The 24,684-nt window shown below is 44.3% G+C and overlaps 1 protein-coding gene across 1 annotated transcript; it reads left to right on the top strand.

The window, feature by feature from the left end:
* Nucleotides 1-1,894: 1,894 nt before the first annotated feature.
* LOC121844076 (NLR family CARD domain-containing protein 3-like) lies at nucleotides 1,895-21,934 on the top strand (the record flags this gene model as incomplete). Its single annotated transcript, XM_042313951.1, has 6 exons — nucleotides 1,895-1,984; nucleotides 4,005-4,121; nucleotides 4,450-4,534; nucleotides 4,664-4,892; nucleotides 5,259-7,056; nucleotides 21,880-21,934. Coding segments are annotated over 6 exons (2,374 nt in total), but the record flags the coding sequence as incomplete, so codon positions are not given.
* Nucleotides 21,935-24,684: the final 2,750 nt, after the last annotated feature.

Genomic DNA, 24,684 nt, shown 5'->3' with positions numbered 1-24,684 from the left:
CTCCTTATAGTCTCATTATTACCTCAACTACCTGGTACCCTGCACATTGACTCAGTACTGGTACTCCTTATAGTCTCATTATTACCTCAACTACCTGGTACCCTGCACATTGACTCAGTACTGGTACTCCTTATAGTCTCATTATTACCTCAACTACCTGGTACCCTGCACATTGACTCAGTACTGGTACTCCTTATAGTCTCATTATTACCTCAACTACCTGGTACCCTGCACATTGACTCAGTACTGGTTCTCCTTATAGTCTCATTATTACCTCAACTACCTGGTACCCTGCACATTGACTCAGTACTGGTACTCCTTATAGTCTCATTATTACCTCAACTACCTGGTACCCTGCACATTGACTCAGTACTGGTACTCCTTATAGTCTCATTATTACCTCAACTACCTGGTACCCTGCACATTGACTCAGTACTGGTACTCCTTATAGTCTCATTATTACCTCAACTACCTGGTACCCTGCACATTGACTCAGTACTGGTACTCCTTATAGTCTCATTATTACCTCAACTACCTGGTACCCTGCACATTGACTCAGTACTGGTACTCCTTATAGTCTCATTATTACCTCAACTACCTGGTACCCTGCACATTGACTCAGTACTGGTACTCCTTATAGTCTCATTATTACCTCAACTACCTGGTACCCTGCACATTGACTCAGTACTGGTACTCCTTATAGTCTCATTATTACCTCAACTACCTGGTACCCTGCACATTGACTCAGTACTGGTACTCCTTATAGTCTCATTATTACCTCAACTACCTGGTACCCTGCACATTGACTCAGTACTGGTACTCCTTATAGTCTCATTATTACCTCAACTACCTGGTACCCTGCACATTGACTCAGTACTGGTACTCCTTACTCATTATTAGTCAACTCATTATTACCCTCAACTACAGTACTGGTACCTGCACTGGTCACTGTGCTTCTAGTTCCGACAATGCAGTAATAACGAGCAAGTAATCTAACTATACTCAATTCAAAAAAACTACTGTCTCACAGTGTACTGGGGACTAAAGAATCATTACACCTCAACTACCTGGTACCAGTACTGGCACAGTTGATAGTCTCAGTATTACCTCACTATGGTACCCTGTGGACTAGTTAAAGTCTTATAGTCTCATTATTACCTCAACTACCTGGTACCCTGCACATTGAGATGACTCAGTAGGTACTTATTATAGGTAGCTCATTGTTACCTCAACTACCTGGCTAGTGATAGTCTCATTATTATTATTACCTCAACTACCTGGTACCCTGTCATTGACTGTGTACAGGTACTCAATGTTAGTCTCTTATTACCTCAGTACTGGTACCTTGACTAGAAGCTGTTTTACCTGGTACTCAGCATTCTCAGTCTCTCGGTCCCAGCATGCACCTTACTACCTCATGGCAGCGGGGTACTGGCTCATTGGTTGACCTCAACTTGGTACCCTGCACATTGACTCAGTACTGGTACTTCCTTATAGTCTCATTATTACCTGTACCTGGTACCCTGCACTCAGTACTGGTACCTGGTCTCATTATTACCTCACTACCTGGTACCCTGCACATTGACTCAGTACTGGTACTAGTCTCATTATTACCTCAACTACCTGGTACCCTGCACATTGACTCAGTACTGGTACTCCTTATAGTCTCATTATTACCTCAACTACCTGGTACCCTGCACATTGACTCAGTACTGGTACTCCTTATAGTCTCATTATTACCTCAACTACCTGGTACCCTGCACATTGACTCAGTACTGGTACTCCTTATAGTCTCATTATTACCTCAACTACCTGGTACCCTGCACATTGACTCAGTACCTGTAGCGTCATTATTGTTATTTTCTGTTACTATTTCCTTTCTGTTATTTACAAGGTACAAGGGCAACGTAGCACGTCTGGTGAACAGGGCAGAGCTCCATATCCGCAGGCAGAACAGTACAAACTGGACCAGCAGCACGACAAGGTATCACTTCTAGTGGATCATGTATCAATACTGATAGGATGGAAAGAAAGGGAGCGCTGCTCTCAGATCAGTTTTCTCCATTCAAATATTTCCTTAACATTATAATTATGTCACAATACTGACTACGGATCAGCTTCTATTATCACCTACGGCTGCAAGTATTGAGGAGGCTTAGTCTAATGCTTACCCAATAAAAATGCACTAACTCCCAGATTTGGCACATCATTGTGTTCATGTTAGGATACACATCATTAAATATATTGAGACAAATTACAGACAGTAGTCTACAAGTAGCAAAATAGAACTCAATACATTGAACAATATGATTGAAATAGGCCTACAGCCTACAGTTCATAGTTTAATGCAGTCATCTCAGTTTTCATTTGAAGCACATTTGTAGAAGTCCCTTGTTTGAATCAACTGCAAAGACATTGGCAAAATCAAATCAAATGTATTTATATAGCCCTTCGTACATCAGCTGATATCTCAAAGTGCTGTACAGAAACCCAGCCTAATACCCCAAACAGCAAGCAATGCAGGTGTAGAAGCACGGTGGCTAGGAAAAACTCCCTAGAAAGGCCAAAACCTAGGAAGAAACCTAGAGAGGAACCAGGCTATGTGGGGTGGCCAGTCCTCTTCTGGCTGTGCCGGGTGGAGATTATAACAGAACATGGCCAAGATGTTCAAATGTTCATAAATGACCAGCATGGTCAAATAATAATAAGGCAGAACAGTTGAAACTGGAGCAGCAGCACGGCCAGGTGGACTGGGGACAGCAAGGAGTCATCATGTCAGGTAGTCCTGGGGCATGGTCCTAGGGCTCAGGTCCTCCGAGAGAGAGAAAGAAAGAAAGAGAGAAAGAGAGAATTAGAGAGAGCACATGTGGGGTGGCCAGTCCTCTTCTGGCTGTGCCGGGTGGAGATTATAACAGAACATGGCCAAGATGTTCAAATGTTCATAAATGACCAGCATGGTCGAATGATAATAAGGCAGAACAGTTGAAACTGTGCAAAGACATTGGCAACTTTGTATTTGTAGTCAACGTTGTTCTGAATTCATCTGCAGTCACAGAGAGACTAATAAACCATGTGATTATATGTTTAGCAGAGATCTTCTGTGTATAAAGTCATGCGGAAGGGAAAAAAAAGCATCTAACGACACAATCACCTGTTCTAGTGGTCTGAGGCAGGTGGTAGATTACTCAGCTGTTCTAGTGGTCTGAGGCAGGTGGTAGGTTACTCAGCTGTTCTAGAGGTCTGAGACAGGTGGTAGGTTACTCAGCTGTTCTAGGGGTCTGAGGCAGGTGGTAGATTACTCAGCTGTTCTAGTGGTCTGAGGCAGGTGTTAGATTACTCAGCTGTTCTAGTGGTCTGAGGCAGGTGGTAGATTACTCAGCTGTTTTAGTGGTCTGAGGCAGGTGTTAGATCAATCAGCTGTTCTAGTGGTCTGACGCAGGTGTTAGATTACTCTGCTGTCCTAGTGGTCTGAGGCAGGTGTTAGATCAATCAGCTGTTCTAGAGGTCTGAGGCAGGTGTTAGATAAATCAGCTGTTCTAGAGGTCTGAGGCAGGTGTTAGATCAATCAGCTGTTCTAGTGGTCTGAGGCAGGTGTTAGATCAATCAGCTGTTCTAGAGGTCTGAGGCAGGTGTTAGATCAATCAGCTGTTCTAGAGGTCTGAGGCAGGTGTTACATGTTCTAGAGGTCTGAGGCAGGTTTTCAAGCGTTTTCATTAGCAGCAACGGTTTTTTGAAACAGCTCAGAGATTTAACGATGCTCCTGATTCTAATGATGATCTTGGCCTTTAGATGCTTTTGGGAAACCGGACCCTGGATAAAAACATCTGTGAAATGAATGAAACGTCAAATGTAAATGTTTTACATCCCTGCTGAAACCATCAAGTGATAGATTTAAACTGTCTGTGAGAAAAGTGATATATAGCATTATGGAATGAAACTCTCTGTTTCCCCATCTAAGCTCAGAGTAGATGAGAGATGTAATGTTTGTCTCTGTTGTGTTGAAGACCAATCAAGCAGGAGAGACCAGCCTCCCCTGTTCCCAGCTGTGTGTCCATGAAGAGTGACTGGTCTATGGGTCGTCCTATATCCTTTAGAGAGGGAGACTTTTCTACTGAACAAAGGTAAGAAGAACTCATGGGTCCTGGTCTGTGAGTTTAACAACACTGTCTCTAGTCATTTCTCCTCTCCCATTTTCCCATTTATTGTTGTTGTTTTTATAATCCATAGGCTCATCCTTTTGTCCATTTTCATAGTCCTAAACAATATTAAACAAACACAACATTCCCTCCCTAAGTGTGTGTGTGTGTGTGTGTGTGTGTGTGTGTGTGTGTGTGTGTGTGTGTGTGTGTGTGTGTGTGTGTGTGTGTGTGTGTGTGTGTGTGTGTGTGTGTGTGTGTGTGTGTGTGTACTCCCTGGATGAGGAGATGTAATCTCATGTTTTGTCCACAGAAACCAACAGGAGAGATCAGAGTCAGAGATTCTCAGTGGTCAGTCTTCCCAGAGTCATCAAACAGACCTGGCCTCCATATTCAGTGTATGTGGTCCTGTTATGTACATTTGTTTTTGTTTACCTCAAGTAAAGTTGATCTGTCAATCATTCATTAATGTGTTAATGAGAAAGCATTTAGTCTCTTGCTTAACTTATTTACTTGATTTATTTCAGTTGCTTGAAGAGAAAATGATGACATTTGTGAAGAACGAGCTGAAGATGTTCAAGAGGATTCTTAGTCCAGAACTCCCAGAAGGCTTTGAGAGTCAGAAGCAAGATATGGAGGTGGTGGATGCTGAAGATGAGAAGCAGGAGAGCAGTGCCAGAGAGGGGGCTCTGAAGATCACACTGCACATCCTGAGGAAAATGAACCAGAAGGAGCTTGCTGACACACTGGAGAAATGTAAGATCTGTCTGCCTCATGTTGAATGCTGTTTTATAACATTTAAAAGCTGTAGCTAAAGTACAGCTAAAGTAGCTGTGTAACTCAATGATATTGTAGCAGCCTTAACACAACACCTAGTGACCTCATCAAGTAGCAGCAGGGATGTGTTGTGGTGATTAATTTAGAGAGAGAGAGACAACATTAATAATACCATCAATAATACCAATAATAATATAATCAGTCACACCAGTCTGTAATGCATTATGAAAGCATTACACATTTATACAGTCAGCTAAGAGAATACATTATTATAATGTAAAACTTTATAACAGTCCTAGAATACTGTAGATATTGAAATATTAATATCCTCTGTGTTATTTCTAGATTCAGATGAGCTTGCTGTGATTTGCCAACGTGAACTCAAATCTAATCTAAAGAAGAAGTTTCAATGTGTATTTGAGGGGATCGCTAAACAAGGAAACCCAACACTTCTCAATAAGATCTACACAGAGCTCTACATCACAGAGGGTGGAACAGGAGAGGTCAATAATGAACATGAGCTGAAACAGATTGAGACAACAACCAGGAAACAAGCAAGACCAGAGACTGCAATCAAATGTAACGACATCTTCAAACCCTTAACTGGACAAGACAAACTTATCAGAACTGTGCTGACAAAGGGAGTCGCTGGCATTGGAAAAATAGTCTCTGTGCAGAAGTTCATTCTGGACTGGGCTGAAGGAAAAGCAAATCAGGATGTCAAATTTGTATTTTCATTCCCTTTTCGGGAGCTGAATTTGATGAAAGGTGAAAATCTCACTTTCATTGAACTACTCAATCACTTCTCAATGGAAACCAAACAATTAAGAATCTCCAATTACAACAAGTACAAAGTTCTGTTCATCTTTGATGGTCTGGATGAGTGCCGACTGCCCCTAGACTTCCAGAAAAACAAGATCTGTTGTGACGTCACAGAGTCAACCTCAGTGGATGTTCTGCTGACAAATCTCATCAAGCGAAATCTGCTTCCCTCTGCTCTCCTCTGGATAACTACCCGACCTGCAGCAGCCAATAAGATCCCTTCAGGGTGTGTTGACCAGGTGACAGAGGTACGAGGGTTCAATGACCCACAGAAGGAGGAGTACTTCAGGAAGAGATTCAGTGATGAGGACCTGGCCAGCAGAATCATCTCACACATAAAGACATCAAGGAGCCTCCACATCATGTGCCACATTCCAGTCTTCTGTTGGATTTCTGCAACAGTCCTTGAACACATGCTGAAACATAAGAGAGAAGAGATGCCCAAGACTCTGACTGAGATGTACACACACCTTGTGGTGTTTCATACCAAACAGAAGAATGAAAAGTATCTTGGGAAAGAAGAGACAGGTCCACACTGGAATAAAGAGAGCATTCTGTCACTGGGAAAACTGGCTTTTCAACAGCTTGTGAATGGCAATCTGATTTTCTATGAAGAAGACCTGAAAGAGGCTGGCATTGATGTCAATGAAGCCTCAGTGTACTCAGGATTGTGCACACAGCTCTTTAAAGAGGAATGTGGGCTGTACCAGGACAAGGTGTACTGCTTTGTTCATCTGAGCATTCAGGAGTTTCTGGCTGCTGTATATGTGTTCCTCTCATTCATCAACAACAATGAGAATCTAATGGCCGAACCGCAATCAACGCCCAGGAACCTTTCTGCGCTTTTCAGAGACAAGGCTAAAGATACTGTCTACAAGAGTGCTGTGGATAAAGCCTTACAAAGTGAGACGGGAAACCTGGACCTTTTCCTCCGCTTCCTTCTGGGCCTCTCACTGGAGTCCAATCAGAAGCACTTACGAGGTCTACTGACAAAGACAAGAAGCAGCTCACAGACCCATGAAGAAACAGTCAAGTACATCAAGGAGAAGATCAGGGAGAATCCCTCTCCAGAGAGGAGCATCAATCTGTTCCACTGTCTGAATGAACTGAATGACCATTCTCTAGTGGAGGAGATCCAAAGCTACCTGAGATCAGGAAGTCTCTCAAAACCCAACCTGTCACCTGCACAGTGGTCAGCTCTGGTCTTTGTGTTGCTGACTTCAGAAAAGGAGCTGGATGTGTTTGACCTGAAGAAATACTCCAGATCAGAGGAAGGTCTTCTGAGGCTGCTGCCAGTGGTCAAAGCCTCCAGAGCTGTTCTGTGAGTAAATAAAATGACATATAAGAACTAATCATCAGGAAGAAATATTCAGTTTAGAGAAAATATGTATTATAATATGTATATAATATTATATTGAAAACATATTGAATAAATGCATTGATTTTCACATTAGTATAACAATATGACCATACAATTCTAGGAGATGGAAGATGAATCTATATGTTGTTTGGGAGAATAAACCAAATGCATCTGCCATTGTCCTTCTACACTACTGGTGTTAAATTAACAGTGTGTTTGTGAAGTCATGATGATCTCTTTGTCAGGCTGTCAGGCTGTGGAGTCACAGAGGAAGGCTGTGCTTCTCTGGTCTCAGCTCTCAGTTCAAACCCCTCACACCTGAGAGAGCTGGATCTGAGTAACAATGACCTGAAGGATTCAGGAGTGAAGCTGCTCTCTGCTGGACTGGGGAATCCCCACTGTAAACTGGAGACTCTGAGGTCAGTATTCCTGTAGTTGGTCAACAAGTGATAACTGTTCATCAGATCCACATGTGTTTACCAGACACACATAGTCCACACCACATGTGTTTGGACAGTGAAGCTTACAGTTTTACATTTGGTGCTTTTAGATGTTTTGAATAGAAACTGAATGGTGAATAATGTCCTTCATTTATATATATATTTTATAATTGAATATAATGTTAGTCTTAATTATTTGAACAAATTAATTTAGCCAACGTTTAGTGTTTTGTCCAATATTCCTGCAGTGATTACAATCAGCTTGTGATTTGTGTTTTAGATGTTTTCCTAATAGAAACTGAATGGTGAATAATGTCCTGTCATTTTGGAGTCACTTCACTTGTATTGTCAGTAAGAATAGAAGATGTTTCTGAACACCTCTACATTCATGTGGATGTTACCATGATTATGAATAATAATGAATGAATTGTGAATTATGATGAATGAGAAAGTTACAGAGGCACAAAGATCAGATTAAATATACCCCCCCCCCTGTTATTGGTAATGGTGAGAGGTTAGCATGTTTTGTTGTAGCCTCTGTTATTGGTAATGGTGAGAGGTTAGCATGTTTTGTTGTAGCCTCTGTTATTGGTAATGGTGAGAGGTTAGCATGTTTTGTTGTAGCCTCTGTTATTGGTAATGGTGAGAGGTTAGCATGTTTTGTTGTAGCCTCTAACTTTCAAAAACACAACCAAAACAAACTACAAATGCAACAAACGAGTTTATGACAAAAGAATTGTTGACTATTTTAATACACTATGAGTGAATTGTTCAGAATACTTAAGACTTCTTCAAATGGGGAGACTGGAAACATAAATTGTTTTCATTTTAATTATTATATTATATTTATTTACTTTATTTTTCTTAACAGTGATTAAAATACCCTCAAATAAAAGGTGACATTATATATATATATATATATATATATAAATATAAATATATATATACTCAATACAATCTACATCTGATACCTCACTGTCTAAATAGATATGATGTGGACTGTATACTCAATACAATCTAAATCTGATACCTCACTGTCTAAATAGATATGGTGTGGACTGTATACTCAATACAATCTACATCTGATTCCTCACTGTCTAAATAGATATGGTGTGGACTGTATACTCAATACAATCTAAATCTGATACCTCACTGTCTAAATAGATATGGTGTGGACTGTATACTCAATACAATCTAAATCTGATACCTCACTGTCTAAATAGATGTGGTGTGGACTGTATACTCAATACAATCTAAATCTGATACCTCACTGTCTAAATAGATATGGTGTGGACTGTATACTCAATACAATCTAAATCTGATACCTCACTGTCTAAATAGATATGGTGTGGACTGTATACTCAATACAATCTAAATCTGATACCTCACTGTCTAAATAGATATGGTGTGACTGTATACTCAATACAATCTAAATCTGATACCTCACTGTCTAAATAGATATGGTGTGGACTGTATACTCAATACAATCTAAATCTGATACCTCACTGTCTAAATAGATATGGTGTAGACTGTATACTCAATACAATCTAAATCTGATACCTCACTGTCTAAATAGATATGGTGTGGACTGTATACTCAATACAATCTAAATCTGATACCTCACTGTCTAAATAGATATGGTGTGACTGTATACTCAATACAATCTAAATCTGATACCTCACTGTCTAAATAGATATGGTGTGGACTGTATACTCAATACAATCTAAATCTGATACCTCACTGTCTAAATAGATATGGTGTGGACTGTATACTCAATACAATCTAAATCTGATACCTCACTGTCTAAATAGATATGGTGTGGACTGTATACTCAATACACTAAATCTGATACCTCACTGTCTAAATAGATATGGTGGTGTAGACTAGACTGTATACTCAATACAATCTAAATCTGATACCTCACTGTCTAAATAGATATGGTGTGGACTGTATACTCAATACAATCTAAATCTGATACCTCACTGTCTAAATAGATATGGTGTAGACTGTATACTCAATACAATCTAAATCTGATACCTCACTGTCTAAATAGATATGGTGTGGACTGTATACTCAATACAATCTAAATCTGATACCTCACTGTCTAAATAGATATGGTGTGGACTGTATACTCAATACAATCTAAATCTGATACCTCACTGTCTAAATAGATATGGTGTGGACTGTATACTCAATACAATCTAAATCTGATACCTCACTGTCTAAATAGATATGGTGTGGACTGTATACTCAATACAATCTAAATCTGATACCTCACTGTCTAAATAGATATGGTGTGGACTGTATACTCAATACAATCTAAATCTGATACCTCACTGTCTAAATAGATATGGTGTGGACTGTATACTCAATACAATCTATCTGATACCTCACTGTCTAAATAGATATGGTGTAGACTGTATACTCAATACAATCTAAATCTGATACCTCACTGTCTAAATAGATATGGTGTGGACTGTATACTCAATACAATCTAAATCTGATACCTCACTGTCTAAATAGATATGGTGTAGACTGTATACTCAATACAATCTAAATCTGATACCTCACTGTCTAAATAGATATGGTGTGGACTGTATACTCAATACAATCTAAATCTGATACCTCACTGTCTAAATAGATATGGTGTGGACTGTATACTCAATACAATCTAAATCTGATACCTCACTGTCTAAATAGATATGGTGTGGACTGTATACTCAATACAATCTAAATCTGATACCTCACTGTCTAAATAGATATGGTGTGGACTGTATACTCAATACAATCTAAATCTGATTCCTCACTGTCTAAATAGATATGGTGTGGACTGTATACTCAATACAATCTAAATCTGATACCTCACTGTCTAAATAGATATGGTGTGGACTGTATACTCAATACAATCTAAATCTGATACCTCACTGTCTAAATAGATATGGTGTGGACTGTATACTCAATACAATCTAAATCTGATACCTCACTGTCTAAATAGATATGGTGTGGACTGTATACTCAATACAATCTAAATCTGATACCTCACTGTCTAAATAGATATGGTGTGGACTGTATACTCAATACAATCTAAATCTGATACCTCACTGTCTGTCTTCTGACTGATACTGCTTTTTAAACTGGTCTGGTCAGTGTCGTGTCTTTGGCATCATTAAAGGGAAGACTGTTATTTTATCAAATAAATTCTCTGTAATTATTATTACGTGATTAACTAATCATGTAAATGTACATAACTAGGAAGTCGGGGCACCAAGGAAAATCTTCAGATTACAAAGTTATAATTTTCCTAATATAGCTCTTCAGATATTTTAATATCTGATCAATTAGTCTTCGAATTAATGAATTATTCTTTACCTCACGTTAGTCTCATTCAAACATCATAAATTGTACGAACCCAGCATTTACTATTAATCATCCATACATCAATTGTCTTAATCATGTATTTACTAACTAACTAAATAATCACAGAAATACTACAACAAACAAACAGTAGATATACAAGGAAAGGATAGAGGAGGTTCTGTAGTGGGCTAAGCCGATATGACGGAGGAAAGGATAGAGGAGGTTCTCTAGTGGGCTAAGCCGATATGACGGAGGAAAGGATAGAGGAGGTTCTGTAGTGGGCTAAGCCGACATGACGGAGGAAAGGATAGAGGAGGTTCTGTAGTGGGCTAAGCCGACATGACGGAGGAAAGGATAGAGGAGGTTCTGTAGTGGGCTAAGCCGACATGACGGAGGAAAGGATAGAGGAGGTTCTGTAGTGGGCTAAGCCGACATGACGGAGGAAAGGATAGAGGAGGTTCTGTAGTGGGCTAAGCCGACATGACGGAGGAAAGGATAGAGGAGGTTCTGTAGTGGGCTAAGCCGACATGACGGAGGAAAGGATAGAGGAGGTTCTGTAGTGGGCTAAGCCGACATGACGGAGGAAAGGATAGAGGAGGTTCTGTAGTGGGCTAAGCCGATATGACGGAGGAAAGGATAGAGGAGGTTCTGTAGTGGGCTAAGCCGACATGACGGAGGAAAGGATAGAGGAGGTTCTGTAGTGGGCTAAGCCGACATGACGGAGGAAAGGATAGAGGAGGTTCTGTAGTGGGCTAAGCCGACATGACGGAGGAAAGGATAGAGGAGGTTCTGTAGTGGGCTAAGCCGACATGACGGAGGAAAGGATAGAGGAGGTTCTGTAGTGGGCTAAGCCGACATGACGGAGGAAAGGATAGAGGAGGTTCTGTAGTGGGCTAAGCCGACATGACGGAGGAAAGGATAGAGGAGGTTCTGTAGTGGGCTAAGCCGACATGACGGAGGAAAGGATAGAGGAGGTTCTGTAGTGGGCTAAGCCGACATGACGGAGGAAAGGATAGAGGAGGTTCTGTAGTGGGCTAAGCCGACATGACGGAGGAAAGGATAGAGGAGGTTCTGTAGTGGGCTAAGCCGACATGACGGAGGAAAGGATAGAGGAGGTTCTGTAGTGGGCTAAGCCGACATGACGGAGGAAAGGATAGAGGAGGTTCTGTAGTGGGCTAAGCCGATATGACGGAGGAAAGGATAGAGGAGGTTCTGTAGTGGGCTAAGCCGACATGACGGAGGAAAGGATAGAGGAGGTTCTCTAGTGGGCTAAGCCGACATGACGGAGGAAAGGATAGAGGAGGTTCTGTAGTGGGCTAAGCCGACATGACGGAGGAAAGGATAGAGGAGGTTCTCTAGTGGGCTAAGCCGACATGACGGAGGAAAGGATAGAGGAGGTTCTGTAGTGGGCTAAGCCGACATGACGGAGGAAAGGATAGAGGAGGTTCTGTAGTGGGCTAAGCCGATATGACGGAGGAAAGGATAGAGGAGGTTCTGTAGTGGGCTAAGCCGATATGACGGAGGAAAGGATAGAGGAGGTTCTGTAGTGGGCTAAGCCGACATGACGGAGGAAAGGATAGAGGAGGTTCTCTAGTGGGCTAAGCCGATATGACGGAGGAAAGGATAGAGGAGGTTCTGTAGTGGGCTAAGCCGATATGACGGAGGAAAGGATAGAGGAGGTTCTGTAGTGGGCTAAGCCGACATGACGGAGGAAAGGATAGAGGAGGTTCTCTAGTGGGCTAAGCCGATATGACGGAGGAAAGGATAGAGGAGGTTCTCTAGTGGGCTAAGCCGATATGACGGAGGAAAGGATAGAGGAGGTTCTCTAGTGGGCTAAGCCGATATGACGGAGGAAAGGATAGAGGAGGTTCTGTAGTGGGCTAAGCCGACATGACGGAGGAAAGGATAGAGGAGGTTCTCTAGTGGGCTAAGCCGATATGACGGAGGAAAGGATAGAGGAGGTTCTCTAGTGGGCTAAGCCGACATGACGGAGGAAAGGATAGAGGAGGTTCTCTAGTGGGCTAAGCCGATATGACGGAGGAAAGGATAGAGGAGGTTCTGTAGTGGGCTAAGCCGACATGACGGAGGAAAGGATAGAGGAGGTTCTCTAGTGGGCTAAGCCGACATGACGGAGGAAAGGATAGAGGAGGTTCTGTAGTGGGCTAAGCCGATATGACGGAGGAAAGGATAGAGGAGGTTCTCTAGTGGGCTAAGCCGATATGACGGAGGAAAGGATAGAGGAGGTTCTCTAGTGGGCTAAGCCGATATGACGGAGGAAAGGATAGAGGAGGTTCTGTAGTGGGCTAAGCCGATATGACGGAGGAAAGGATAGAGGAGGTTCTGTAGTGGGCTAAGCCGATATGACGGAGGAAAGGATAGAGGAGGTTCTCTAGTGGGCTAAGCCGATATGACGGAGGAAAGGATAGAGGAGGTTCTGTAGTGGGCTAAGCCGATATGACGGAGGAAAGGATAGAGGAGGTTCTGTAGTGGGCTAAGCCGATATGACGGAGGAAAGGATAGAGGAGGTTCTGTAGTGGGCTAAGCCGATATGACGGAGGAAAGGATAGAGGAGGTTCTGTAGTGGGCTAAGCCGACATGACGGAGGAAAGGATAGAGGAGGTTCTCTAGTGGGCTAAGCCGATATGACGGAGGAAAGGATAGAGGAGGTTCTGTAGTGGGCTAAGCCGACATGACGGAGGAAAGGATAGAGGAGGTTCTGTAGTGGGCTAAGCCGACATGACGGAGGAAAGGATAGAGGAGGTTCTGTAGTGGGCTAAGCCGACATGACGGAGGAAAGGATAGAGGAGGTTCTCTAGTGGGCTAAGCCGATATGACGGAGGAAAGGATAGAGGAGGTTCTGTAGTGGGCTAAGCCGACATGACGGAGGAAAGGATAGAGGAGGTTCTCTAGTGGGCTAAGCCGATATGACGGAGGAAAGGATAGAGGAGGTTCTGTAGTGGGCTAAGCCGACATGACGGAGGAAAGGATAGAGGAGGTTCTCTAGTGGGCTAAGCCGACATGACGGAGGAAAGGATAGAGGAGGTTCTCTAGTGGGCTAAGCCGATATGACGGAGGAAAGGATAGAGGAGGTTCTGTAGTGGGCTAAGCCGATATGACGGAGGAAAGGATAGAGGAGGTTCTGTAGTGGGCTAAGCCGATATGACGGAGGAAAGGATAGAGGAGGTTCTCTAGTGGGCTAAGCCGATATGACGGAGGAAAGGATAGAGGAGGTTCTGTAGTGGGCTAAGCCGATATGACGGAGGAAAGGATAGAGGAGGTTCTGTAGTGGGCTAAGCCGACATGACGGAGGAAAGGATAGAGGAGGTTCTGTAGTGGGCTAAGCCGACATGACGGAGGAAAGGATAGAGGAGGTTCTGTAGTGGGCTAAGCCGACATGACGGAGGAAAGGATAGGATAGAGGAGGTTCTGTAGTGGGCTAAGCCGACATGACGGAGGAAAGGATAGAGGAGGTTCTGTTCTGTAGTGGGCTAAGTGGGCTAAGCCGACATGACGGAGGAAAGGATAGAGGAGGTTCTCTAGTGGGCTAAGCCGACATGACGGAGGAAAGGATAGAGGAGGTTCTGTAGTGGGCTAAGCCGACATGACGGAGGAAAGGATAGAGGAGGTTCTGTAGTGGGCTAAGCCGACATGACGGAGGAAAGGATAGAGGAGGTTCTCTAGTGGGCTAAGCCGACATGACGGAGGAAAGGATAGAGGTTCTGTAGTGGGCTTCTGTAGTGGGCTAAGCCGACATGACGGAGGAAAGGATAGAGGAGGTTCTGTAGTGGGCTAAGCCGATATGACGGAGGAAAGGATAGAGGAGGTTCTGTAGTGGGCTAAGCCGATATGACGGAGGAAAGGATAGAGGAGGTTCTCTAGTGGGCTAAGCCGACATGACGGAGGAAAGGATAGAGGAGGTTCTGTAGTGGGCTAAGCCGATATGACGGAGGAAAGGATAGAGGAGGTTCTCTAGTGGGCTAAGCCGATATGACGGAGGAAAGGATAGAGGAGGTTCTGTAGTGGGCTAAGCCGACATGACGGAGGAAAGGATAGAGGAGGTTCTGTAGTGGGCTAAGGTTCTGTATATGACGGAGGAAAGGATAGAGGAGGTTCTGTAGTGGGCTAAGCCGACATGACGGAGGAAAGGATAGAGGAGGTTCTCTAGTGGGCTAAGCCGACATGACGGAGGAAAGGATAGAGGAGGTTCTCTAGTGGGCTAAGCCGATATGACGGAGGAAAGGATAGAGGAGGTTCTCTAGTGGGCTAAGCCGATATGACGGAGGAAAGGATAGAGGAGGTTCTGTAGTGGGCTAAGCCGATATGACGGAGGAAAGGATAGAGGAGGTTCTGTAGTGGGCTAAGCCGACATGACGGAGGAAAGGATAGAGGAGGTTCTGTAGTGGGCTAAGCCGATATGACGGAGGAAAGGATAGAGGAGGTTCTCTAGTGGGCTAAGCCGATATGACGGAGGAAAGGATAGAGGAGGTTCTCTAGTGGGCTAAGCCGATATGACGGAGGAAAGGATAGAGGAGGTTCTGTAGTGGGCTAAGCCACATGACGGAGGAAAGGATAGAGGAGGTTCTCTAGTGGGCTAAGCCGATATGACGGAGGAAAGGATAGAGGAGGTTCTGTAGTGGGCTAAGCCGACATGACGGAGGAAAGGATAGAGGAGGTTCTCTAGTGGGCTAAGCCGACATGACGGAGGAAAGGATAGAGGAGGTTCTCTAGTGGGCTAAGCCGACATGACGGAGGAAAGGATAGAGGAGGTTCTCTAGTGGGCTAAGCCGATATGACGGAGGAAAGGATAGAGGAGGTTCTCTAGTGGGCTAAGCCGACATGACGGAGGAAAGGATAGAGGAGGTTCTCTAGTGGGCTAAGCCGATATGACGGAGGAAAGGATAGAGGAGGTTCTCTAGTGGGCTAAGCCGACATGACGGAGGAAAGGATAGAGGAGGTTCTGTAGTGGGCTAAGCCGACATGACGGAGGAAAGGATAGAGGAGGTTCTCTAGTGGGCTAAGCCGACATGACGGAGGAAAGGATAGAGGAGGTTCTGTAGTGGGCTAAGCCGACATGACGGAGGAAAGGATAGAGGAGGTTCTCTAGTGGGCTAAGCCGACATGACGGAGGAAAGGATAGAGGAGGTTCTGTAGTGGGCTAAGCCGACATGACGGAGGAAAGGATAGAGGAGGTTCTGTAGTGGGCTAAGCCGACATGACGGAGGAAAGGATAGAGGAGGTTCTGTAGTGGGCTAAGCCGACATGACGGAGGAAAGGATAGAGGAGGTTCTGTAGTGGGCTAAGCCGATATGACGGAGGAAAGGATAGAGGAGGTTCTCTAGTGGGCTAAGCCGACATGACGGAGGAAAGGATAGAGGAGGTTCTGTAGTGGGCTAAGCCGATATGACGGAGGAAAGGATAGAGGAGGTTCTCTAGTGGGCTAAGCCGATATGACGGAGGAAAGGATAGAGGAGGTTCTCTAGTGGGCTAAGCCGATATGACGGAGGAAAGGATAGAGGAGGTTCTGTAGTGGGCTAGGAAAGGATAGCTGTAGATATGACGGAGGAAAGGATAGAGGAGGTTCTGTAGTGGGCTAAGCCGACATGACGGAGGAAAGGATAGAGGAGGTTCTCTAGTGGGCTAAGCCGACATGACGGAGGAAAGGATAGAGGAGGTTCTCTAGTGGGCTAAGCCGACATGACGGAGGAAAGGATAGAGGAGGTTCTCTAGTGGGCTAAGCCGACATGACGGTGGAAAGGATAGAGGAGGTTCTCTAGTGGGCTAAGCCGATATGACGGAGGAAAGGATAGAGGAGGTTCTGTAGTGGGCTAAGCCGACATGACGGAGGAAAGGATAGAGGAGGTTCTCTAGTGGGCTAAGCCGATATGACGGAGGAAAGGATAGAGGAGGTTCTCTAGTGGGCTAAGCCGATATGACGGAGGAAAGGATAGAGGAGGTTCTCTAGTGGGCTAAGCCGATATGACGGAGGAAAGGATAGAGGAGGTTCTCTAGTGGGCTAAGCCGATATGACGGAGGAAAGGATAGAGGAGGTTCTCTAGTGGGGTTCTAGTGGGCTAGCCGATATGACGGAGGAAAGGATAGAGGAGGTTCTGTAGTGGGCTAAGCCGATATGACGGAGGAAAGGATAGAGGAGGTTCTCTAGTGGGCTAAGCCGATATGACGGAGGAAAGGATAGAGGAGGTTCTGTAGTGGGCTAAGCCGATATGACGGAGGAAAGGATAGAGGAGGTTCTGTAGTGGGCTAAGCCGATATGACGGAGGAAAGGATAGAGGAGGTTCTCTAGTGGGCTAAGCCGATATGACGGAGGAAAGGATAGAGGAGGTTCTCTAGTGGGCTAAGCCGATATGACGGAGGAAAGGATAGAGGAGGTTCTGTAGTGGGCTAAGCCGATATGACGGAGGAAAGGATAGAGGAGGTTCTGTAGTGGGCTAAGCCGATATGACGGAGGAAAGGATAGAGGAGGTTCTGTAGTGGGCTAAGCCGATATGACGGAGGAAAGGATAGAGGAGGTTCTCTAGTGGGCTAAGCCGATATGACGGAGGAAAGGATGGAGGAGGTTCTGTAGTGGGCTAAGCCGATATGACGGAGGAAAGGATAGAGGAGGTTCTGTAGTGGGCTAAGCCGATATGACGGAGGAAAGGATAGAGGAGGTTCTGTAGTGGGCTAAGCCGACATGACGGAGGAAAGGATAGAGGAGGTTCTGTAGTGGGCTAAGCCGATATGACGGAGGAAAGGATAGAGGAGGTTCTGTAGTGGGCTAAGCCGATATGACGGAGGAAAGGATAGAGGAGGTTCTGTAGTGGGCTAAGCCGATATGACGGAGGAAAGGATAGAGGAGGTTCTGTAGTGGGCTAAGCCGACATGACGGAGGAAAGGATAGAGGAGGTTCTGTAGTGGGCTAAGCCGATATGACGGAGGAAAGGATAGAGGAGGTTCTGTAGTGGGCTAAGCCGATATGACGGAGGAAAGGATAGAGGAGGTTCTGTAGTGGGCTAAGCCGATATGACGGAGGAAAGGATAGAGGAGGTTCTGTAGTGGGCTAGTGGGCTAGAGGAGCTGTAGTGGGCTACATGACGGAGGAAAGGATAGAGGAGGTTCTGTAGTGGGCTAAGCCGATATGACGGAGGAAAGGATAGAGGAGGTTCTGTAGTGGGCTAAGCCGATATGACGGAGGAAAGGATAGAGGAGGTTCTGTAGTGGGCTAAGCCGACATGACGGAGGAAAGGATAGAGGAGGTTCTCTAGTGGGCTAAGCCGACATGACGGAGGAAAGGATAGAGGAGGTTCTGTAGTGGGCTAAGCCGATATGACGGAGGAAAGGATAGAGGAGGTTCTCTAGTGGGCTAAGCCGACATGACGGAGGAAAGGATAGAGGAGGTTCTCTAGTGGGCTAAGCCGACATGACGGAGGAAAGGATAGAGGAGGTTCTGTAGTGGGCTAAGCCGATATGACGGAGGAAAGGATAGAGGAGGTTCTCTAGTGGGCTAAGCCGACATGACGGAGGAAAGGATAGAGGAGGTTCTCTAGTGGGCTAAGCCGACATGACGGAGGAAAGGATAGAGGAGGTTCTCTAGTGGGCTAAGCCGATATGACGGCTTGGTGGACAAAGGGAAGTGGGTGTGAACAAGAGGTCGACCGATTAATCGGAATGGCCGATTAATTAGGGCAGATTTCAAGTTTTCATAACAATCGGAAATAGGTATTTCTGGACACCGATTTGGGCGATTTTGATTATTTTTGATTATTTTTCACCTTTATTTAATCTTTATATAACTAGGCAAGTCAGTTAAGAACACATTCTCATTTTCAATGACGGCCTAGGAACGGTGGGTTAACTGCCTCGTCAGGGGCAGAACGGCAGTCAATCTTGCAACCTTACAGTTAACTAGCCCAACGCTCTAACCACCTGCCTCTCATTGCACTCCACAAGCAGACTGCCTGTTACGCGAATGCAGTAAGCCAAGGTAAGTTGCTAGCTAGCATTAAACGTATCTTATCTAAAACAATCAATCAATCATAATCACTAGTTAACACATGGTTGATGATATTACTAGTTTATCTAGCGTGTCCTGCGTTGCAAATAATCGATGCGGTGCGTATCGTTGCTTCAATGTGTACCTAACCATGAACATCAATGCCTTTCTTAAAATCAATACACAGAAGTATATTTTTAAACCTGCATATTTAGCTGAAAGAAATCCAGTATTAACCAGGTGAAATTGTGTCACTTCTCTTGCGTTCATTGCACGCAGAGTCAGTGTATATGCAACAGTTTGGGCTGCCTAATTTGCCAGAATTTTACATAATTATGACATAACATTAAGGGTTGTGCAATGTAACAGGAATATTTAAACTTATGGATGCCACCCGTTAGATAAAATACAGAACGGTTCCGTATTTCACTCAAAGAATAAACGTCTTGTTTTCGAGATGATAGTTTCCGGATTTGACCATATTAATGACCTAAGGCTCGTATTTCTGTGCGTTAATATGTTTTAACTAAGTCTATGATTTGATAGAGCAGTCTGACTGAGCGGTGGTAGGCAGCAGCAGGCTCGTAAGCATTCATTCAAACAGCACTTTCGTGAGTTTTGCCAGCAGCTCTTCGTTGTGCGTCAAGCATTGCGCTGTTTATGACTTCAAGCCTATCAACTCCGAGATTAGGCTTTTGTAACCAATGTGAAATGGCTAGCTAGTTAGCGGGGTGCGCGCTAATAGCGTTTCAAATGTCACTCGCTCTGAGACTTGGAGTGGTTGTTCCCCTTGCTCTGCATGGGTAACGCTGCTTCGAGGGTGGCTGTTGTCGATGTGTTCCTGGTTCGAGCCCAGGGAGGAGCGAGGAGAGGGACGGAAGCTACACTGTTACACTGGCAATCCTGTAATTCCTATAACAACTAGAACCTAAAACTTCTTACCTGGGAATATTGAAGACTCGTTAAAAGGAACCACCAGCTTTCATATGTTCTCATGTTCTGAGCAAGGAACTTAAATGTTAGCTCTCTTACATGGCACATATTGCACATATTGCACTTTTACTTTCTTCTCCAACACTGTTTTTGCATTATTTAAACCAAATTGAACATGTTTCATTATTTATTTGAGGCTAAATTGATTTTATTGCTGTATTATATTAAGTTAAAATAAGTGTTCATTCAGTTTGTCATTATTACAAACATTTTTTTTAATCGGCCGATTAATCGGTATGGGTTTTTGGTCCTCCAATAATCGGTATCGGTATCGGCGTTGAAAAATCATAATCGGTCGACCTCTAGTGTGAACTGAGAAGGGCGGGAATTACAAAAGAGTGTCTACACAGTTGATAATTATATTAATTTAAATTCTAATCCTTTGCACATGAACGGTCACTCATTCGGCAATAATTGGAATCAATATACGTATATTTACACTCAGTGTTTCGTTGTGATCTCTGTTGGAATCGTCCGTCTTTCTCCTGGAAAGTTAATCCACACATCTCTCTCTCTCTCTGCTTCCCTGAGGTCTTTCGTGGTTAGATTCAGAAATGTTATTAAATAATAGATGTTTCGGCGGTTGTCGGTCTTTGCATCCAATGGTACATAATTTCTAGCTGCAGACTAGTAATTAGTATCTAAGATTTGCTCTTATTCTATCGGGATCGAAGTTGAACCATTTCCACCCGTGTAGCCAATGATCCACATGGTTAATAATTCAAAACCCATTGCAACCTTAGCTTATACGGAGGTTTTTGTGGTCTCTACTCAAACCTTCGCCCCCTCGGTGATCAAGGTACTCATGGTCTGAAGACGATTTCTCCAGCTGGGGTTTTTATTCGTAACAGTAGAAAAGGGCTGTCCCATGAGCCAGATCATGTCTGTGCTCATGGGGGAGGGCCAATGACTTAGTTATACTTTAAAAGGGAATACAATTCTCTTTCATTAAAAGGGTTAAAATCACATTACATCATTTCACAAATAGTTTCATCTTTACTCATTCATTTTATACAATAATTAGATGCAAACCTCATAACTGAGGCTCCTGTATAAACAGGGTTATGGTAATGTGGCTGTATTGTCTTTCATGAGGTCACAAACATGAAACAAAATGGGCCAGGTCTCAGAAATATTGACTCAGAAATATAACACTCCTACTAGAACTTGTGAATTCAAAATAGACTTTAATACAAAGTAGCAAAGCTGAGCCCTTCCATGGAAAGACTCAATTACAAACATAACAGAGCTGAGCCCCTCCATGGAAAAGACTAAATTCTCATATTACAGAGTCCTGCCTTTATAGGGTTCTGTCTTTGCATAACGTATAGAGTCCCCTCCCTCTATATGAAAATAGCTTCCCTTGACCTCTCTCCATCATTGTCTTTCCATCTTAATTATTGCTTGTTAACGCCCACATCTGACAGCTGTATAGGTTATAATGGTAGAGGGGCCCTGGTTCTATATGTTACATTCCTTATATAGTCATTCTGTCTCAGCTCTTCAAACTGGACAGTCTAGATGCTGCTAATAATGGAAATGTAATCATAGTCATGAATATAGCTCTCACACTGGCTTCTCCACCGACCGTTTACATATTCTCAAAAACATGGATATTGTTCAGTTCTCAAGTTCTGTGAAGAAGAAGAAGTTCCTTTGTTCTACTCTATGTGTCTCTTTCTGCATGGCCTGGAGGAGAGAGTCTCCTCTAGGAATTTATGACCTGAGAAGAACCTGGGTGTAGGAGAGGAGAGAGGGGGAAGCCAAAGAGGGCCACGTCATGACATCAGTCAACTCAAATATTTGTACTATACATTTTTCTCTCTTCTAGCAGTTCTTTGATAATTTGTCATTTCTAATAATTATACATTAATTAATTAATAGATCTGGCAGGTTTCAGGACACTGATGTTTCTGAATATGTTGAAAAAATATACATATTCTGCCACTATTTTCACCACCAAAGAATATCAGTGTGATTTTAATATGATTTGACTCTTTGCAGGCTGTCAGGCTGTCTAGTCACAGAGGAAGGCTGTGCTTCTCTGGTCTCAGCTCTGAGGTCAAACCCCTCACACCTGAGAGAGCTGGACCTGAGCTACAATCACCCAGGAGACTCAGGAGTCAGACTGCTCTCTGCTGTACTGGGGGATCCACACTGCAGACTGGAGAAACTCAAGTATGTAGAGGGTTTATGTCAATGTTCATATCAGACATGTTTGACTTATCAGGATAGTTAAGACAAACATTCTTACCACCACTTGGACAAAGTTATATGCTGAGTGTGTGTGTGTGTCCTGTGTGTGTCCAGTGTGTGTGTGTGTGTGTTTGTGTGTGTGTGTGTGTGTGTGTGTGTGTGTGTGTGAGTTCAGGTGTATCCCTCAATGACTGTCTGTTCTTCTGCTTACCGCTACAGTGTGGAACATGGTGGAGAGAACAGAATGAAACCTGGGCTTAGAAAATGTGAGTGTTGACTACTGTGAAGAATATGACTAAGAATAAGTCTTAATTCAAGTTAAGTCAAAGTCAAAGACCAACATCATTACTTACTTGGTCATATTAAATATCAGCTGTAGTTCTACAGAAGCAGAAATCAGGGACACCAAAGTTTACTTTGACTGTGTGTGTCTGTGTGTGTGTTGCGTGTTCGTGTGACACAAGAAATGTGTGTTTGTGTTCATTATGCATACAGGAGTGTGTGTGTGTTCAGTGTGGGTGTTTAGTGTGTGTCCAGTGTGTGTTCATCATGCATGTGTACAGGTGTGTGTGTGTGTGTAATTATTGGGATAAGTGTGTTTTATATTACCATACAGTATAACATATGATCATTCAGCAAGTCTCAAGTTACCTTAACTTCTCCTTTTGATACCTAGAAACATCTACATTAAATGAATTAGTGAAAAGTGAGTTAACATTCTAATGTGAATGATGATGATTTCTAATATTGTGTCTGGTTTCATCCATCAGATGTCTGTGATCTCACACTGGACCCAAACACAGTAGACACACACCTCTCTCTGTCTGAGGAGAACAGAAAGGTGACATGTAGGAGAGAGAAGCAGCCGTATCCTGATCACCCAGAGAGATTTGAGGACTGGGAACAGGTGCTGTGTAGAGAGGGTCTGACTGGGCGCTGTTACTAAGAGGTAGAGTGGAGTGGGAGAAGGGCTGATATAGGAGTGACATATAAAGGAATCAACAGGAGAGGAGAGGGTAATGACTATTATCTTGGATAAAATGACAAGTCCTTGAGTCTGTTCTGCTCTGACAACAGTTACACTGCCAGGCACAATAATAATCACACTACCATAGACGTCCCCTCCTCCAGCTCCCACAGAGTAGGAGTGTATCTGGACTGGCCAGCCGGCACTCTGTCCTTCTATAGAGCCTCCCCTGACACTGACCCACCTGATTACATTCACCTCCACATTCACTGAGCCCCTCTATCCAGGGTTTAGGGTTTATGTTGTTGACTCCTCAGTGTCCCTAAAATAATAACCTGACACACACACACATGACAAACAGGACAAACACACTGACACACATATGCATCTTCTTATAATTGTGAGTACCTTGACCTTCAAATCAGACTGTTAAACAGCCACCACTAACATTGAGTGGCTGCTGCCAACACACTGACTCAACTCCAGCCACTTTAATAATGGGAATTGATGGGAAATGATGTAAAATATATCACTAGCCACTTTAAACAATGCTACCTAATATAATGTTTACATACCCTACATTATTCATATCATATGTATAAACTGTACTCCATATCATCTACTGCATCTGTAAGGGATTTCCTCCTCTTCTTCCAAAGAGGAGAGGCGAAAAGGATCAGTATGCGGCGTTCTTTTAATACACACCAACACACAGTGAAACCCAGGCTACCTAAATATGATTCTCAATCAGAGACAACTAATGACACCTGCGTCTGATTGAGAACCATACTAGGCCGAAACATAGAAATACCCAAATCATAGAAAAACAAACATAGACTGCCCACCCAACTCACGCCCTGACCATACTAACTAAATACAAAACAAAGGAAATAAAGGTCAGAACGTGACAGTACCCCCCCCAAAGGTGTGGACTCCGGCCGCAAAACCTTGACCTATAGGGGAGGGTCTGGGTGGGCATCTGTCCGCGGTGGCGGCTCTGGCGCGGGACGCGGACCCCACTTCACCATTGTCTTAGTCCGCCTTATTGTCCGCCTCCGTGGCTTTCTAACCATGGCCACCCTTCTCAATGACCCCACTGGACAGAGGTGGGGCAGCTCGGGACAGAGGTGGGGCAGCTCGGGACAGAGGTGGGGCAGCTCGGGACAGAGGTGGGGCACCTCGGGACAGAGGTGCAGATGCTCGGGACAGAGGGGCGGCAGCTCTGGCGCCTCTGGGCTGAGGGGCTCTGGCGCCTCAGACTCCGGCAGCAGCGCCGGACAGGCGGGAGACTCCGGGAGCAGCGCCGGACAGGCGGGAGACTCCGGCAGCAGCGCCGGACAGGCGGGAGACTCCGGCAGCAGCGCCGGACAGGCGGGAGACTCCGGCAGCAGCGCTGGACAGACAGGACCACCTGCAGGGAGGAGACAGAGAGACAGCCTGGTGCGTGGGGCTGCCCAGGAACCACCAGGCTGGGGAGACCTTCAGGAGGCTTGGTGTTAGGAGGAGGCACCTGAAGGACCGGGCTGTGGGGGAGCACAGCCATAGACTGCCCACTCTGGTGCGCAACCTTGGCACCACTTCCCCAGGCTGGACAACTACTCTAGCCCGGACCCTCCAGAGTGCAGGCACAGGTTGAACCGGGCTGT

This window comes from Oncorhynchus tshawytscha, unplaced genomic scaffold (assembly GCF_018296145.1).
Source record: "Oncorhynchus tshawytscha isolate Ot180627B unplaced genomic scaffold, Otsh_v2.0 Un_contig_3911_pilon_pilon, whole genome shotgun sequence".
NCBI lineage: Eukaryota > Metazoa > Chordata > Actinopteri > Salmoniformes > Salmonidae > Oncorhynchus > Oncorhynchus tshawytscha.
This window is presented reverse-complemented; position numbering and strand designations above follow the sequence as displayed.